Consider the following 20524-nt stretch of genomic DNA (forward strand, 5'->3'; position numbering starts at 1 on the left):
TATATATACACATACTGTATATACATATACATATATATACACATATATATACATACATATATATATATATATATATATATATATATATATATATATATACATACATATATATACATACATATATATACATACATATATATATACATATATATATACATATATGTGTATGTATATATATATATATATATATATATATATATATATATATATATATATATATATATATATATATATACACAGTATATACATATATATATATACATATACATATATATATATACATATATATATATATATATATATATATATATATATATATATATATATATATATATATATATATATATATATATATATATATATATATATATATATATATATATATATGTATACACTACCGTTCAAAAGTTTGGGGTCACCCAAACAATTTTGTGGAATAGCCTTCATTTCTAAGAACAAGAATAGACTGTCGCGTTTCAGATGAAAGTTCTCTTTTTCTGGCCATTTTGAGCGTTTAATTGACCCCACAAATGTGATGCTCCAGAAACTCAATCTGCTCAAAGGAAGGTCAGTTTTGTAGCTTCTGTAACGAGCTAAACTGTTTTCAGATGTGTGAACATGATTGCACAAGGGTTTTCTAATCATCAATTAGCCTTCTGAGCCAATGAGCAAACACATTGTACCATTAGAACACTGGAGTGATAGTTGCTGGAAATGGGCCTCTATACACCTATGTAGGTATTGCACCAAAAACCAGACATTTGCAGCTAGAATAGTCATTTACCACATTAGCAATGTATAGAGTGTACTTCTTTAAAGTTAAGACTAGTTTAAAGTTATCTTCATTGAAAAATAAGGACATTTTAATGTGACCCCAAACTTTTGAACGGTAGTGTATATACACATATATATATATATATATGTGTATATACACATATATATATATATATATATATATATATATATATATATATATATATATATATATATATATATATATATATATATATATATATATATATATATATATATATATAGATATCATATACATATATATATAAATATACATACATATATATATATATATATATATATATATATATAGTTACATATATATATATACACATATACATATATATATATATATATATATATATATATATATATATATATATATATATATATATATATATATATATATATATATATATATATATATATATATATATATATATATATATATATATATATATATATATATATATATATATATATATATATATATATATATATAAATATATATATCGGCCACATTTTTTTAACCCAATGCGGCCCCCGGGTCAAAAAGTTTGGGGACCCCTGCTGTGAGCCATAAACATCAACATTATATAAAATAAAGGCTTGACATATCTCACTTTGCATGTAGTAAGTTAATATCATGTGTTAATAAATGTTGTATTATTGTGTAATTTGCACATGATTTAATTTGTTGAACTCTACCAAAGAATACTAATTTATATACATTCAACGTTTATTTTCTTCTATGCTACGTATGTGCCTCTTGAGACCTCGCTGTAGGCTTTTATGGTCATGTTACCTCTGAACCAAACAAAATTGGTTTATTTATTTTTTCCAAATAAGAATCGATAAGAGAACCGTTAAGGAACCGAATCGTTAGGAAGAATCGAAAGTGGAATCGGAACCGGAAAAATCTTATCAATTCCCATCCCTATTTATGACACTGCTTTTTTTCAACTTACATATTTAAGTGACAGGAAATAAAATCCTCAAACCTGACAAAAAGCCAAAGGGGCCCCCCCTGTGTACAAGATTCCCCGCTTCGACGCCCATGTACATACCTGTCCCAGCTCCGAGCCTGAGGCCCCCCAGCAGGTTGCTGGCCAGCCTGTCTCGGTCCCAGACTGTGAGCTCCACACAAGCCTCCACCAGATCCATCTCCCGGATGCCGTCGTACACCATGGTGTGGTTAAACACGGGCTCCGTCGTCCTCCTCAGCACGCGCGTCTTCTGCCGACTCTTCCTGCTCGTGTCCGGCAGCACGTAGCTTGAAATCACACAAAAATAATAAGTACTATATTTTTCGGACTATAAGGCGCACTTAAAATCCTTTCATTTTCTCAAAACTGGACAGTGGGCCTTATAACCCGGTGCACCTAATGTACGGAATAATTTCGGTTGTGCTTACCTACTTCGAAGCAATTTCATTTGGTGCATGGTGAAGTAATAAGTGTGACCAGTAAAGTTAAAGTACCAATGATTGTCACACACACACTAGGTGTGGTGAAATTTGTCCTCTACATTTGACCCATCCCCCTTTGATCACCCCCTGGGAGGTGAGGGGAGCAGTGGGCAGCAGCGGTGCCGCGCCCAGGAATCATTTTTGGTGATTTAACCCCCAATTCCAACCCTTGATGCTAAGTGCCAAGCAGGGAGGTAATGGGTCCCATTTTTATAGTCTTTGGTATGACTCGGCCGGGGCTTGAACTCACAACCTACCGATCTCAGGGCGGACACTCTAACCACTAGGCCACTGAGTAGGTGACAGTAGATGGCAGCACACATAAGAGATGCGTGTCGACTGCGATATGACTCAAGTAAACAACACCAACATTTTATATGTTCCATTGAAAATATAGAACATTACACACGCCGCTCAAAAATGTATCAAAATGTTTTAGTACGACTTTGGTAAGCTATGAAGCCACACGGCTTGATGGATTGTACTGTGCTTCAACATAGGAGTATTATTTTGGCGTGAGTATAAGGTAAGACATATTATCTGGCGTTTTGTTTCGCAATATTATGCAAAAGCAACTTTTCTTACCTTCTAGTACCTGCTGATCTGTATTTGGGATCTGCATAAGTCCTGAAAATGTGCGCGCATCCGCCTTTGTAGTCCGTGGCGAAACCATAAGCTTCTTCTTTTTCTCTATCTTCTTGTAATGGGACATTCATCCTCCGCTGTTGCCATTTCTAATATAAAGTAGTGTAAAGTTCTTACTTATATCTGTCAGTAAACTCGCCATGAAAGCGCTAAAACATACCGGTGTAGTGAGTTTACATTATTCACCCAAGGAACTTTAGTTATTAGAGAGTTCCGGTCGGACGGTTTTTCACGGGACACATTTCCGGTGTTGTTGTTTCCGGATGAGGAGATGCTGCTCCGTTATTGATTGAAGTAAAGTCTGAATGTCATTAAAACAGTTAGCTCCATCTTTTGACACTTCTTTCACTCCCATCCTTGTACGCGACACCTCTACAACAAATATGACGGGGAGAAGACGCTGTCGAAGGTGAGCCACGTAAATAAGACCGCCCACAAAACGGCGCATCTTGAAGAGATGCTCAGAAAGCTACTTGAAAATGGTGTGTAAAACATCATCTATGCAACATTTTGACCAAATAACCACCATTATATGTTATGTAGACCACAAGGAAGTCTTTTACATTTAGAAAAAAATCCTAATATGACTCCTTCAATGCGCCTTATAATCCAGTGCACCTTTTGTATGAAAAAAGACCTGAATAGACCCGCTCATCGGCAGTGCGCCTTATGGTCCGGAAAATACGGTAACATGAGGCAACAATCTGCTTTATATCTTGTCCAATTGCCCAGCGTACCACTTGACGTATGGGTCCATGGTGGCTCTGATTAAAGGCAGGTTCTTGCATTCTTTCACCCAAATGTGAATCTCCCCTGTGGCTAGGCCTTCCTTAGACACACCTTAGAGGGAGACACGGCACACACACAAAAAAAGATGAACTTAATGAAATTTGCCAAAGTGTTTTGGAAGCATTTTGTGTGTGCACGACAATGACAACCTGCATTGATGTTGACCTTTGGCAGGTAGCGTACGGCAAGTCTTATCTCTCCTCGACCACCTGATGGCGTCAGAGAGGGTGTTGTAGTCTGAAAAAAAAAGAAGAAAAGAATTAGACACGATGGGACAATCAAAGTTTATTTCTATAGCCAAACCACAACGACGTCCCCCTGATCTGAAACCCACATCCGGGCAAGAAGAATCTCCAAAAGCTCAAAATGGGTAAAAAGAAGAAACCTTGGGAAGGGGCCGCAGATGTGGGGACCCCCCTGCAATGGATGCCAAGTTGGTACATTTAATGAATTATTCATGATAGCCATCAGACTGTATAATGCATATGTTCCTTTTTGACTGTACTTAAATGTATAATGTATTTATATACACATGTGAATAATGCTGTAAAATAGACTGTATTTATATTATTCAAATGTGAATAATGCTGTATAATAGACTGTATTTATATTATTCACATGTGAATAATGCTGTATAAGAGACTGTATTTATGTTATTCACATGTGAATAATGCCGTATAATAGACTGTATTTATGTTATTCACATGTGAATAATGCTGTATAATAGACTGTATTTATGTTATTCACATGTGAATAATGCTGTATAATAGACTGTATTTATGTTATTCACATGTGAATAATGCCGTATAATAGACTGTATTTATGTTATTCACATGTGAATAATGCCGTATAATAGACTGTATTTATGTTATTTAGATGTGAATAATGCTGTATAATAGATGTATAATAATATAATATAATACTGTATTTATATTATTCACATGTAAAAAATTTGTTTATTGTCTATTGTGAGCGAACTGTGGTGCTGAATTTCCCCCAGCGATCAATAAAGTTATTTCTATTCTATTCTATTCTATTCAATTCTATGATAATGTGAGAAACGGTCTGTTCCAGCATCAAGATATCACATCATAATGCCTTCATTCACAGTACAAGCAACGTTTCAAGGAACATTTGAACTGGAGGGGTCCCCATACAACTTTGTCACTTCTAATACGAACCCGATATTGGAACCTCTAGTATTGCCCAATACCGATTTTAATACAATATGATATCGGCACAAATCATAGTACATACTTTTCTTATTTTGGAGTGTCCAATGTTAGAAAAAGCTTGATCTAGTGAAATTCGTTTTTAAAAAGTCAACAATGGTAGGCATTAAAAAAACACTAACCTTAAGGCATTCGAATAACTATGTTTTTATATTTTGTAGTGTGAAAAGTTTTATTCAAGTGAAATGACTCAAAGAAGAATGGTAGGTATGACAACACTAACCTTATGACAGATTTATGCTTTTACACTGGAGTTCTAATTTGTATTTTGATGGATGGATGGATGGATGGATGGTGACACCAAGTGGACACACAAAATGGATAATAATAAACTCATGACACAGCAAGTTGAATGATGCAGACACGTTTGTTACTGAATACTTTCTAATGAGCTTCTCTTGTGGAGACTTTGTATGTGTAAGTAATATGCAACTATAACTGTTTGATACTTGTTTGTATTGACACATGTTTTAGACTGCAATATTGTACAATTAAAGACACTTATTATTTAAGTCTAGCTTGTGTGCTTAGCTGTTGTGTAGCTGCTAGCTCTTAGTAGCCTATAGCTTTCCATGTTTACCTTTTGTAAGTGACTTCACTAAAAAACAAGGACAACTCTAACTTTGTGCGCTCATTGGAGGAATTTTAGATGTTAACAGTCTGTCCAGCTTTGCACTTGTAAACACGCTGCAGGACTGCTTTTATTGAAGCTTACATCAGAGATTTTAGACAATATCATCTGATACTTTTTTTTTTTTTTCTGGTATCAGATCGATATTTAATATCCACACGGGGTCGGGTTATTCCTAACTTTAACACGCTTATTAACTCATACAAGCATAAAAATAAGTATATCCTACAGAAAAACTAAATTAAAGCGTTAACTAACTTTGATGACGAGTCCTGCAAAAAAAAAAAGAAAAAAAGAGGATACTTTATTTACTTTAGAAGTTCAAATTCCTGTTTAAAAAAAGCATCCATTTGTGTAAGTCAAGCAAGATTTTAAGATTTTATTCTAACATTTGGATTTTTCTTTGTTTTTGTTGTGATGTGCACCACATAAGTGAACCAGTGATGGCAACGTGGAAAAATGCGATGAATAGCTAATTATTTCAAAGTAGGAACATAGTACAGTACACAGGTCTCTGTCCTGGCTGCTCAGAACAATATGTATAAAACGGCAGTGAGTTGACTTCAATAATACAAGAAGCACCAAAGTCAGCTGCTTATTCCCACACAAACCTATTCATCTATTTCCCTCACGAGTAATCATAGCACAGGCAGGACATACTTTATTGTTTTTAGTTGAAACGGGCCAATTGATACTGAAGTATCAATGCATTATGAAACATAAGCCCTTTAGGCCTGGATGTGTGTGTCACTTAGAGCTGGGCCGATACAACGATATCAATACACAGTAAAGGCCAAAAGTTTAGATACACCTTCTCATTTCAATGTGTTTTTTTTATTTTCATGACATTGTAGATCATGGGTGTTTTAAACTCTGGCACGCGGGCCAAATTGGCCCTTGAGGCGATATCAAATTAACACTAGAGCTGGCCCACCCATTATATACAGCGGCGGTGCCGCGGTAACACCGCATTCACCGCTAATTCTCATACTTGCCAACCCTCCCGGGAGATTCCCAAATTTCAGTGCCCCTCCCGAAATCGTCACGTCCGCTTTTCATCCAGTCCAACGAGTGCTGGCCCAGTCACATGATATGTGCGGCTTCTGCACGCACACACAAGTGAATGCAACGTATATTTGATCAACAGGGATACAGGTTACACTGAGGGTGACCGTATAAACAACGTTAACACTGTTAGAAATATACGCCACACTGTGAACCCACACCAAACAAGAATGACAAACACATTTCGGGAGAACATCTGCACCGTAACACAACATAAACACAACAGTACAAATACCCAGAATCCTTTGCAGCACTAACTCTTCCAGGACGCTACAAGGTGTGTGTGTGTGTGTAGCGGGGTGTATTTTGTAGCGTCCCGGAAGAGTTAGTATTGCAAAGGGTTCTGGGTATTTGTTCTGTTGTGTTTATGTTGTGTTACGGTGCGGATGTTCTCCCGAAATGTGTTTGTCATTCTTGTTTGGTGTGGATTCACAGTGTGGCGTGTATTTCTAACAGTGTTAAAGTTGTTTATACGTCCACGCTCAGTGTAACCTGTATCGCTGTTGATCAAGTGTGCTCTGCATTCACGTGTGTGTGCGTACAGAAGCCGCACATATCTTGTGACTGGACCGGCACGTTGTAAGAATGGATGAAAAGCGGACGTCACGACAGGTCGTAGAGGACGCTAAAGGCAGTGCCTTTAAGGCACGCCCCCAAGACCGTGGTCCGGGTGGACTACGAGATATAATGACTGATGAACACCTTCGTTCGATAATGAAGGTTGCCTCAGCTCAAAGCCTGAGCCCCGACATTAATGAACTAGCATCCAAGAAAAGATGGCAGGTATCTGGCTTGGGCACATCAGATTAGATCAGTGTGTTGCAAACTGAGCAGTTTAAAGTCCTGAATGGTTGGTTTATTCATTGTTATTTTATTTTCAAATTTATTAGCCTGTGGAAAAAGTTAATGTTGATATTTACCTCAGAAGGCTGCAAATAGAAAAGAGGCATTTTTTATTATTATTATTTTTATTTAAATTGTATTTGATCTGCCATTGATATTTTTTAATTATTATTATTTATTTGAAACTCGATTTTGCATGTCACTATAAAGTTATATAAGCCTTGCTCGTTCAATATTCAATGCAAAACTTGTTTGGGTCCCTATTAAAAGGTTAATTTGTTCAACCTTGGCCCGCGGCTTTGTTCAGTTTTAAATTTTGGCCCACTCTGTATTTGAGTTTGACACCCCTGTTGTAGATTGTCACCGAAGGCATCAAAACTATGACACCTGTGAAGTGAAAACCATTTCAGGTGACGACCTCTTGAAGCTCATGGAGAGAATGCCTAGAGCAGGGGTCACCAACCTTTTTGAAACCGAGAGCTACTTCTTGGGTACTGATTAATGCGAAGGGCTACCAGTTTGATACACACTTAAATAAATTGCCAGAAATAGCCAATTTGCTCAATTTACCTTTAACTCTATGTTATTATTAATCATTAATGATATTTATCTTTGTGGGAACACACTGATCATCTTAATGATTTCTCACAATAAATATACCGTATTTCCTTGAATTGCCGCCAGGAATATAGTATTCGCCTGCCTAGAATTACAGCCGGGTCAAACTCGTTTCGCAAAATAATTAGCGCATGCTTGGCACTTCCGCCGGGTCAAATATGAGTCATTAAATGACTCCCGCCTCCTGGTGGTAGAGGGCGCTAGTGATCCTTCTTGCGACTACCAGTACTGCAGAAGACCGGTTCTGCAGAAGAAGACAACAAGCAGCAAGCATGGGCAGCGATCGTTTGCTTGCACTTTTACCATGGAGGATTACATATCTAAAATAAAACAGTTTTCTAAACTGGACTTTCAATCGAAGCAGGAGGTAATAATTAAAGGAATATCTCCAGAGACTTTTAAAACTGAAGAAAGATAAGGACGACTGCCTTTGATCAGAAGCATGGACATAATTTATAAGTAAAGGTAAGACCATAATAACATTTTTTTTTATTAAATTTGCTTTTCATGATAAGGTAAGCGCCGGAGTTAGAAGAGGTTTTAAAATAATTAGCGCATGCTTGCCCATCCCGCATGCTTTTGGTAAGCGCAGGAGTGAGAAGAGGTTTTAAATTAATTAGCGCCCCTGCGGCTATTCAAGGAAATACGGTATATAGAAACAGATAAATATCAATATGCAACACTTTATTTTTTATATTTTCTCTAAGTGCACATTTTTCAAATTGAACATTTTCAAATGATCACTTCTAAGACAGTCCTGTGAAATCACAATATCCCATTTTAACTAGCTAGCCACTAACATTTTTTAACAAATCATGAATTACTTTGCACCATGTTTGTACAAATAATAACTCATGTAAAATACAAAAGTCAACTCTCAAATTTTTAAATCATGTCACACTTTGAACTGGACACCAAATCTGTTATCTGTTTCTTTTTCAGTTAGTGGGAAGCCTGGCATTGCATGCTGTTAACTAGTGTGTTGTACTCTGGTGTGTAACTTGACACTGCAACTCTGAGTGTGTCTTGCAGATGTGCATCAGTGAGGCATGTTCTGTGTTTGTTCTTGATGAAGTTTATGTCAGAAAAGGCTGATTCACAAAGATAAGATTTTTCCTCATTGTTTGCGGAACTTTCTTAATCTTTTGGACATATTTTCACAGCAATCTGGCCTTAAGCTTAATTATGATAAATGTAAAATGTTAAGGATCGGAAATCTAAAGGGAACGTCCATTCGAATGGAATACAAAGTGCCTGTTTTGTGGACAGATGGACCAGTTAACATACCTGGTGTTGTTGTCCCAGAGAAGCTGGAAGATCTAGGCTCAGTAAATTATGATAATCGACTAAGAAAGCTGGACAAAATTATGCCATTATGGAAAGGGAAATCCTTAACCTTGTATGGTAAAATATCTATTGTCAACTCGTTAATTATTCCTCAATTTATTTATTTGTTTTTGTCATTACCAGCTCCATCACAAAACTTTTTTAAGATTTATGAGCGGAGGGTCTTCGATTTTGTCTGGGACGGCAAACCAGAAAAGATTAAATAAAAGGTTTTGTACAATGAATATGAATATGGGGGCCTGAAACGTCTCAACCTTGAAGCTATGTGGCTGTCTTTAAAAGCATCAATTGTTCAAAAGATGTATTTAAACACTGAGTGGTACACAAGTGTCCTGTTGGACAAAAAACATGTACTGTATCAAAAGAAATTGTATCATTTTTTACAAGTGATCCCCTCCCATTTTTCTTATGTAGAGAGTCTGCTGGGAAACATGGTGGGGTTCATAAAGGAAACAATCCACTCATGGGCTCTATGTGGGCTATGTGGGCTCTGTACCGAGGATGTCGTTGTGGCTTGTGCAGCCCTTTGAGACACTTGTGATTTAGGGCTATATAAATAAACATTGATTGATTGATTGATTGATGGTGGTGTTTTCAATTTGATGTGCCAGAAAAAAGAGACAATATTTTGCAGCAGATAATATGGATGAACTCTAATATTGTAATAGATGGAAAGCCTTTCTTTTGGAAAAATATGTTTGAAAGAGGAATCATTTTTGTCAATGATATTATCAATGAGAATGGTAAAATTATGAAATATGATGAATTTAGAACTATGTATGGTGATGCTTGCTCGAGCTTTTCATTTAATCAACTAACTGGAGTAATTGGGAAAAGATGGAAACAAATAAGTAATTGTGAAAATACTAAATTATTAGTTTGTAAACCTCTAATAAGAAATTCTAGTTGGCAAAAAGGAACTAAAATAAATAGAAAAATATAGAATTTTTATTCAATAAAGAAATCTTTGAAGGCTGTCCCATACAACACATATGGAAAATGGGAGGACTTTTTTGACTGCCCGTTGCCGTTGGATGCAATATTCAAACTAATCTATAAAACTACTATCGATGTGCAAAATTGTTATTTTCAAATTAAAATTATTTATAACTTCTTACCCACGGGGAAAATGTTAAAATTATGGAATACGACAGAGTCAGATGATTGCCGATTTTGTTGTCAGGAGTCTTAATCCACCCTGCATTTGTTTTGGTATTGTCATATTGTGTCTTCGTTTTGGGTGGAAGTTGAAAAAATGTGTTTAAGGATTGGTTTGTTTTTGTCCAACACATCATTTATGTGGCCCGCAAAAACCTGGAAATGTGTGTCAATAAGGCATAATGTGTTTCAATTTTGACATAAAAAAATGGTGCCACATGCCAAAGCAGTTCTTCCTAACAAAATAGTTTAGTCTTTTTTATATTAATCATACAATAATAGCTTAACTTTAATATCTGCTTGTCACCTTGACTTCTGATTGCAAAGCACAAGTTGTAGGCATACGATATGATAATAGTTAAATATCAGGTGATGTACTGTGATGCATGTATATGGTTTTACAAGTGACCTTTGAGGTGAGCCGCTACTGCCATAAAAATGAGTTTGGCACTCCTAGCTGACAACACACAACGTGTTACGTGGGGTGTAGTTACTTTGCAAAGTTAGTGCCCTCTGGGCAGCCTTGTGAAGGTTGCAAACAGCCCCTTAAACTTCTTTTAACACTTATTTATTAGTATTATTCACATGTTATTAAGTTGTTTATTTTCTATTGGTCCTTATTATAATATAATAATCAGCTGTGTTTGAGTGTGTGTGTGTGTGTGTGTCTGTGTGTCCTACCCTGTTTTTCAAGGCTAAGTAGTTCATCTGGGTGTGGTCGAAGTTCCATTTGGAGAGGTCTACGTCCACCTCCCCCAAGAAGCTGTTTCTACCAAATGTGTCGTTATGCCAAACGGAGAGAACAAGCGTCTGCGTCCTGAGATAATCCATGTCTACTCGATACTGGAGACACATGGGACATATTAAAAAATAGTAACGTGTGGGTGTTGTTGTGTGTGTGTGTGTGTGTGTAGCGTTGCACTTTGATGCAACATCTGTGTAGACTTACCCTGAGGATTTCATTGAAAGTCGGATTAAGTGTCTTTTTCTTCACGGACGTTTTCTTCTTTCCCAGACGAACTTTGTCAGGGACAAGGTAGCTTTTGACGTAGCTACAAAAATGAGACAAACTAAATTAGGGGTGAGCTAAAATGATTTGGAACACAATTAACCCTTGTGTAATGTTCATATTGTTACTCAGCCAGCGTTTGTGGTTCTGATGGACCTGTTGCATTTTGTGGCATTTAATGCCTCACAATCAAACACTTTTATGATAAAATACTGAACAGATGTTTACCTTATCCCAATAAACATCTGTTCAGTATTTTAACATAAAATTGTTTGATTGTGAGGCATTGAAAGCCACAAAATGCAACGGGTCCATCAGAACCACAAACGCTGGCTGAGTAACAACAATATGAACGTTGCATGGAAAATTTATCTGCCAGTTTCTGCATCCCACAGGGATTCTTCTTTTGTGTTTCTGCACCTGCGGTTCCCATACAAGGTTGCAACATTGTTTGTCAAAACTGCTCTCATTTTCTCGCACATTTGACCCTCTGATGTTCTGTGTACCTACACTCTGTCCTCCTCCTGTCTAGGCCTGCTGTGTGTGTGTGTGTGTGTGTGTGTGTGTGTGTGTGTGTGTGTGTGTGTGTGTGTGTGTGATACACAGAACATCAATTTGCACACTTCTATTAGCCCCGGGTCCAGTGGACCCGCACATCTTCTATGTAATAGAAATGTGTAGGGGGGTGTATGGTGTGTGGTCATTAATATGTATTCTGATATATGATCTTCACAGAAAATGAGCTAAAGTCAGTGAGTCTCAGTTTGAAAAATTAATCAATTGTATCATTTTTCTTTTAATAAAAAATGAAAACGGGTCCCACAGACCCGAAATTTCATAGATATTTTTGTTTATAAAAATATTTTTTTTATTGTTAATATATATATATATATATATATATATATATATATATATATATATATATATATATATATATATATATATATATATATATATATATATATATATATATATATATATATATATATATATATATATATATATATATATATATATATATATATATATATATATGCCACCCGAACGCCTCCCTAGGGAGGTGTTTAGGGCACGTCCGACTGGTAGGAGGCCACGGGGAAGACCCAGGACACGTTGGGAAGACTATGTCTCCCGGCTGGCCTGGGAACGCCTCGGGATCCCCCGGGAAGAGCTGGACGAAGTGGCTGGGGAGAGGGAAGTCTGGGCTTCCCTGCTTAGGCTGCTGCCCCCGCGACCCAACCTCGGATAAGCGGAGGAAGATGGATGGATTGGATATATATATATATATATATATATATATATATATATATATATATATATATATATATATATATATATATATATATATATATATATATATATATATATATATATATATATATATATATATATATATATATGTTTACTTTTTAACTACTAAATTTGGTGATCCATAGTTGCTGTAACGACCTCTGCGGTGCTATTATTTTTAGAACAAGCCAGCGTGCAACCTACATGACTTTTCAACGTGTTATTTAAGACAGTGTTACTTAACCATAAGGCCGACCGCCTTTTAGATGGCCACCAAAAAAAATGTGTTTCTCAGATGTGGTCCGTAGGAGCCACAGCGGCTGCAATACACTTTTTCCACCACTTGTGGCAGTAATGACAATCTCAAACAAACAGAAGAAGTCTGGAGCTAAAGTCACAGAAAAGTTTCTAAAGCCCAAAAAATATGACTAAAGTGGTGAAGCTGTGTTTTCATTTGCACTTTAATTTTATTGACAGTTTAGTTAAGAAACATTTTTAATTTCGTTATCTGATTTAATGAATCATTTATTTATTTTAGTCCAACATAATTGTATGCAAATGTATATTTCATCATTATTTATGAGTCCCTTCTTATGCACCATATCTGGTTAGTACTTATTTTTCTAATCAGCCTGATCTAAGCCTGGGGCTGTAACAATAAACGGTAATAATGACAACCGCCAACTGTTAGTTTTACTGTAATAAATTAAAATGATCGAAAAACTGTGATTGATAACCACCTTTTGATAAGACCATGGACCGACGGGCGTTAGCTTGCTAGCAAGCTTAAATGCTAACATGAAAACAAGAGACATTAGTGTCCTTCCCCATTAAAAAAAAGGTCATACTCCAATTTAAACTTGTATAAACACATAACTGTCTAAACTACTAAGATGCAGCGTTCACATTGGACATAAATGCTGGGCTGTCTTTGCACAAAGAGACTGATCTAAACTAGTTCAGTGTCTAGTTGAAACAAGAAGTGAACTTACATTACATCACATAAACCGCAACTGAAGCAAAGTGATCACCCAATTTGCATTAAATAAAAAAAAAACATTCTAAGATTTTTACACATTAAAATGGAAGAAGTAGAGATGTATATCGGAAGGCCGATATTATCGGCCGATATATGCGTTAAAATGTTATATCGGAAATGATCGGTATCGGTCTTTTTATTATCGGTATCGTTTTTTTTTTTTTTTAAATTAAATCAACATAAAAACACAAGATACACTTACAATTAGTGCACCAACCCAAAAAACCTCCCTCCCCCATTTACACTCATTCACACAAAAGGGTTGTTTCTTTCTGTTATTAATATTCTGGTTCCTACATTATATATCAATAAATATCAATACAGTCTGCAAGGGATACAGTCCGTAAGCACACATGATTGTGCGTGCTGCTGGTCCACTAATAGTACTAACCTTTAACAGTTAATTTTACTAATTTTCATTCATTACTAGTTTCTATGTAACTGTTTTTATATTGTTGTACTTTCTTTTTTATTCAAGAAAATGTTTTTAATTTATTTATCTTATTTTACTAATTTTTTTAAAAAGTACCTTATCTTCACCATACCTGGTTGTCCAAATTAGGCATAATAATGTGTTAATTCCACGACTGCATATATCGGTTGATATCGGTATCGGTTGATATCGGTATCTGTAATTAAAGAGTTGGACAATATCGGAATATCGGATATCGGCAAAAAGCCATTATCGGACATCCCTAGGAAGAAGGTAAACATAATTTAACACACACATAACAATTATATAACTCTTATGAAACCAGAAACATATTTAATGTTTCCTCTGCCAAGAAATTATATTTTTATTTTAGTTAGTAAAAATAAAAATTGATTGAAAGATTTTAGCGTGTGTCTAAGTGCTTTTGACCACATTCACCAATACCGCAATAATAATTATAACCGTGATCATTTTGGTCACAATAATCGTGAGATGAAACTTTTATATCGTTTAGTGACCATACCTAAGCCTAAGGTTTATGTGTTAAATAAATAATGACGTTTTCCATTAACACATACCATACTACACGGTTTCATATCATTTGACAAGGTTATTCATCTCTTAAACTGTAAGGTGTGTACATATACTAATGAAATATGATTAAAATCAAAAGTAAGACTACTATTTGAGTTGGCTCCGCGCCTCTCGGTCATGAAAAAGTTGGTCCCCGAGTCCAAAAAGTTAAGGATTCCTGAAATTTAGAGTATCAGTAGGGCATGCGTGATTGCTCTGAACATCATCTACACCAGGGGTCACCAACGCGGTGCCCGCGAGCACTAGGTAGCCCGTAAGGACCAGATGAGTAGCCCGCTGGCCTGTTCTAAAAATAGCTCAAATAGCAGCACTTACCAGTGAGCTGCCTCTATTTTTCAAATTGTATTTATTTACTAGCAAGCTGGTCTCGCTTTGCTCGACATTTTTAATTCTAAGAGAGACAAAACTCAAATAGAATTTGAAAATCCAAGAAAATATTTTAAAGACTTGGTCTTCACTTGTTTAAATAAATTCATTTAGTTTTTACTTTGCTTTTTATAACTTTCAGAAAGACAATTTTAGAGAAAAAAATACAACCTTAAAAATGATTTTAGGATTTTTAAACACATATACCTATGCAATGCCAGGCTTCCCACTAACTGACAAAGAAACAGATAACATATTTGGTGTCCAGTTCAAAGTGTGACATGATTTATTTAAAAATTTGAGAGTTGATTTTTGTATTTTACATGAGTTATTATTTGTACAAACATGGTGCAAAGTAATTCATGATTTGTTCAAAAATGTTAGTGGCTAGCTAGTTAAAATGGGATATTGTGATTTCACAAGACTGTCTTAGAAGTGATCATTTGAAAATGTTCAATTTGAAAAATGTGCACTAAGAGAAAATATAAAAATAAGGTGTTGCATATTGATATTTATCTATTTCTATATATATTTATTCTGAGAAATCATTAAGATGATCAGTGTTTCCACAAGGATAAATATCATTAATTATTAATAATAACAGAGTTAAAGGTAAATTGAGCAAATTGGCTATTTCTGGCAATTTATTTAAGTGTGTATCAAACTGGTAGCCCTTCGCATTAATCAGTACCCAAGAAGTAGCTCTTGGTTTCAAAAAGGTTGGTGACCCCTGATCTACACAGTAAACCTACTCATCCAAGTACTATCCTGGCCCAACTGACCCCGCTCAGCTTCCAAGAACACACACGATCAGCCGTTCCAAGATTAGTATCGCCGTAAACTTCCTTTAAATGTATTTCATCGAATGCTGTCATCGGAAAATAGGCTGTATTATAGTTGCATTTTAACAATAGAGATACACATAGCAACTTTCCACATTTAAATTGGATAAAAACTATTTACATTTTTCTGTGACGATGCACAGTAATGATCAAATTAGTTGTTTTTTTCAAGTCTTATTTATCAATAGTTTGATTACATTCTGCAACCTGGGCAATGTGGAAGATATAAATTAGACCGTAGCCCACAGAATATACGGTAGGTTAAAGTGGCTCGGACTGGAATGTTCATGTTTTATCAGTGATCAAAATAATTATATTTTGTGATGTTTCAGAATTTCACAAAACTCTCATTGTAGTAAATGCAATCACAAATCATTGTACATACTTTTCTTATTTTGTAGTGTGGAATGTTAGAAAAAGCTTGATCTAGTGAAATTAGTTTAAAAAAGTCAACAATGCTAGGTATTAAAAACTAACTTTAAGGCATTCAAATAAATGTGTTGTTATATTTTTTTTGAGTGAAATGTTAGAAAAGCTGTGTTCAAGTGAAATTACTCAGAAAATAATTATCAGGACAAATGTACTCTTAACACACCTCAGACCACTAGACACCGACAATTATAAGACAAGAGATGATTGGGTGTTTGCTGTCTTTGATCGGGAGGGTGAACATTGTGACATAAAATTAAATCAAATAATGGGAAGATCAGCATCACGTAAAACAAATTCGTTTATAGAAGTTGATGGAGCTTACCTGACTAAGCCAATGGAAATTGCCACATATTTTAATAATTACTTCACAAACAGGGTGGGAAATCTGAGAGTAAATATGACGCCTTCTGATGGCTCCTCCTCATGCACATTAATTGAAAATCATATATTGAAGGGTAAAAACTGAAGGTTCGATTTTGTACCAGTTAGTAGTTCTGATATTGAGAAATTGTTATCATCACTGCCATCTGATAAACCTGCTGGGACGGACATGCTAGATGGCAAATTGTTAAGAATTGCGGCATGCCATGTATCAACTCCGATTTGTCATATATTTAATAAATCATTAAGATATGGAGTCTGTCCTGGGGTTTGGAAGGAGGCCAAGGTCATCCCTCTACCCAAGGACAAAAATAAAGATTTTACTGGTAAAAACAGTAGACCAATAAGCATACTTCCTGTTCTTAGTAAATTGATGGAAAAAAGTTGTTTTCAAACAAATTCAAGATTACTTTAGCTACAATAAATTGATGTCGTGTTCCCAGCATGCTTACAGGCAAGGTCACTCAACATCTACTGCTCTAGCTCAGCTGACTGATGACTGGCTGTCACAAATGGATGTCAAGAAGATGGTTGGTACTGTCCTGATTGACTTTAGTAGATCACAACGTAATGATCTCCAAACTGAGAAAATATGGTTTTAATAATGATTATGTCACTTTCTTGGATGTTGAGCTATCTATCAGGAAGATCACAGAGAGTGTGTTTTAATGCTAGCCTATCTGAACGCAAGTACAATTACTGCGGCGTGCCTCAAGGAAGCTGCTTAGGTCCTTTACTTTGTATTATTTTTACTAATGATCTACCCTGTGTTACAACAAACACCAATATGGTTATGTATACAGATGACACAACTCTGTACAGTATTGCCTCTACCTTAAATTACCTAGAAAATAACTTAAATCAGGACCTGGAGAGAGTGTCACGCTGGGTAAATGATAGTAAACTTGTTGTGAATATTGACAAAACAAAAAGCATTCTTTTTGGATCCAGGCATATGCTTGTTGATGACCCTCAGCTTCATATTTCAATGTCAGATATACCTACTGAGCAGGTTAAAAAAGCACAATTGCTTGGTGTGCTATTAGACAGTCAACTGTCATGGTCCCATCATATTGATGGTATTTTAATGACAATGGGAAGAGGTTTAGCCATGGTCAGGAAGTGCTCCACCTTCTTGACATCCTCAACAATGGGTCAAGTCATAGAGTCTTTGGTTTTCTGTCATCTTCATTACTGTCCTATAATATGGTCCGCTACAACTAAGTCTGACCTGAACAAACTGCAACTTGTTCAGAACAGAGCGGCTAGACTGCTACTTAAATGTTCTTTGCGCACTAATATTTAATTTATGCATTCACGCCTGTCCTGGTTGTCTGTCGAACAAAAGATGCATTGTAGTCTCCTTATGTTCTTTAGAACTATCATGTTAGATCAATCACCAGATTACTTTTACAAACAGTTTTTAAAATCAACTAACACACATTTTCATGACACTAGGAATGCCAGCAATGGCTATTTGGCACTTCCTGCTCCCAGGACCAATCTCCTCAAACATACAGTCAACGTCTATGTATGATGACGTATGCGCGTGACGTCAATCGTTGAAACGGAAGTATTCGGACACATTGTATCCAATACAAAAAGCTCGGTTTTCATCGCAAAATTCCACAGTATTCTGGAAATCTGTGTTGGTGAATCTTTTGCAATTTGTTTAATGAACAATGAAGACTGCAAAGAAGAAAGCTGTAGGTGGGACCGGTGTATTAGCGGCTGGCTGCAGCAACACAACCAGGAGGACTTTGACTTGGATAGCAGACGCGCTATCCGACGCTAGCCGCCGACCGCATTGATGATCGGGTGAAGTTCTTCGTCGCTCCGTCGATCGCTGGAACGCAGGTGAGCACGGGTGTTGATGAGCAGATGAGGGCTGGCTGGCGTAGGTGGATAGCTAATGTTTTTAGCATAGCTCTGTGAGGTCCCGTTCCTAAGTTAGCTTCAATGGCGTCGTTAGCAACAGCATTGTTAAGCTTCGCCAGGCTGGAAAGCATTTTTTTATCAGCGACCAAAAGTTGCAAACTTTATCATCGATGTTCTCTACTAAATCCTTTCAGCAAAAATATGGCAATATCGCGAAATGATCAAGTATGACACATATCCCAGTTTAAATAAAACAAATTCATTTCAGTAGGCCTTTAACTAGCTTTTTTATCTTATGTTGTATTTTTCCTTTGTATAATGTTTGATAATGTATGTATTCTTTGTATTTTTATTTTGTATGCTGCTATATGGACCCCAGGAAGACTAGCAGTCGCCTTGGCGTCAGCTAATGGGGATCCATTCAATAAACAATAAACAACAAACATAAGGGGGAGTCCATTTAGCCACCAACTGTTATTTTTTTTCAAGCTCCAATACTCACGGGTCTGAGCGTCCTTTCTTGGGGTCGACGGACGCCAAGTCTTGGCACTGAGCCACAAAGATGTGGAACTCCCTGAGCTTGTTCACGTAGTTGATGGAGAACTGGATGTTCCCTTGAATCTCCACATTGCCAAAGTCGCTGCTGTCCATGGTCATCACGCTTCCGCTCAACTGCCAGTGAAAGGCAATGCGGTTGAGCTCATGATGCTCATGATTATGATGGTTGATTTTGTATTAGTTAGTGTTAAGCAAGTGGTTAAGAAGCAGAATCTGTGCTCAAGCGGTTCATGCAGCGGTGGGTTGACGTACAGACGACACAGAGGCCATGTCAAAGAAGTCCAGTATATGTCTTCCTGGGAGAAAAACGTCCTCATAGACATTGTTGTCATCCTACAACATACAGTAAACATCATGCAGGGGGAGAAGACATGCTGTGGTCGACAGTGCGATGGTATCAAGACGCCTAAATATGTACCTCTTTCTGCCAGAATGAAGGAACTGATTTGCTTATTTTCTTCAGGCTCACTGGATCAGAGGACAAGGTTGAGGAAGGGGATGGCATGGTCACTAAACCATTGTAAAAGCACAAAATGAACAACAATCCAACACATACATATTCATAATGACATGACTTGGAGATAGTTACCATCACTGGTTCGTCTCAGGTCAATAGTTGGATTTTGTCTTCTCTCTTGCCCTAGAAGATCCAAGTCGTCATTAAAAATTATTCCATCCATCCATCCATCCATCCATCCATCTTCTTCCGCTTATCCGAGGTCGGGTCGCGGGGGCAGCAGCATAAACAGGGAAGCCCAGACTTCCCTCTCCCCAGCCACTTCGTCCAGCTCCTCCCGGGGGATCCCAAGGCGTTCCCAGGCCAGCCGGGAGAGATAGTCTTCCCAACATGTCCTGGGTCTTCCCCGTGGCCTCCTACCGGTCGGACGTGCCCGAAACACCTCCCTAGGGAGGCGTTCGGCTGGCATCCTGACCAGATGCCCAAACCACCTCATCTGGCTCCTCTCGATGTGGAGGAGCAGCGGCTTTACTTTGAGCTCCTCCCGGATGACACAGCTTCTCACCCTATCTCTAAGGGAGAGCCCCGCCACCCGGCGGAGGAAGCTCATTTCGGCCGCTTGTACCCGTGATCTTGTCCTTTCGGTCATAACCCAAA

The 20524-nt window shown here is 36.8% G+C and overlaps 1 protein-coding gene across 1 annotated transcript in view; it reads right to left on the bottom strand.

Moving 5' to 3' along the window:
• The window catches only part of LOC133658320 (synaptotagmin-like protein 2), a 24514-nt gene that overhangs the window by 1264 nt on the left and 2726 nt on the right, over positions 1-20524 (bottom strand). Inside the window, exons 3-11 of the mRNA XM_062060218.1 lie at positions 20000-20050; positions 19829-19920; positions 19663-19743; positions 19355-19524; positions 11538-11640; positions 11270-11431; positions 3844-3931; positions 3643-3745; positions 1860-2065 (exon numbers count right to left, since the gene is read on the bottom strand). Coding sequence (XP_061916202.1) covers positions 1860-2065; positions 3643-3745; positions 3844-3931; positions 11270-11431; positions 11538-11640; positions 19355-19524; positions 19663-19743; positions 19829-19920; positions 20000-20050 — 1056 coding nt within the window. The remainder of the gene's footprint in view (positions 1-1859; positions 2066-3642; positions 3746-3843; positions 3932-11269; positions 11432-11537; positions 11641-19354; positions 19525-19662; positions 19744-19828; positions 19921-19999; positions 20051-20524) is intronic.

Source organism: Entelurus aequoreus, linkage group LG10 (genome assembly GCF_033978785.1).
Source record: "Entelurus aequoreus isolate RoL-2023_Sb linkage group LG10, RoL_Eaeq_v1.1, whole genome shotgun sequence".
Taxonomy (NCBI): domain Eukaryota; kingdom Metazoa; phylum Chordata; class Actinopteri; order Syngnathiformes; family Syngnathidae; genus Entelurus; species Entelurus aequoreus.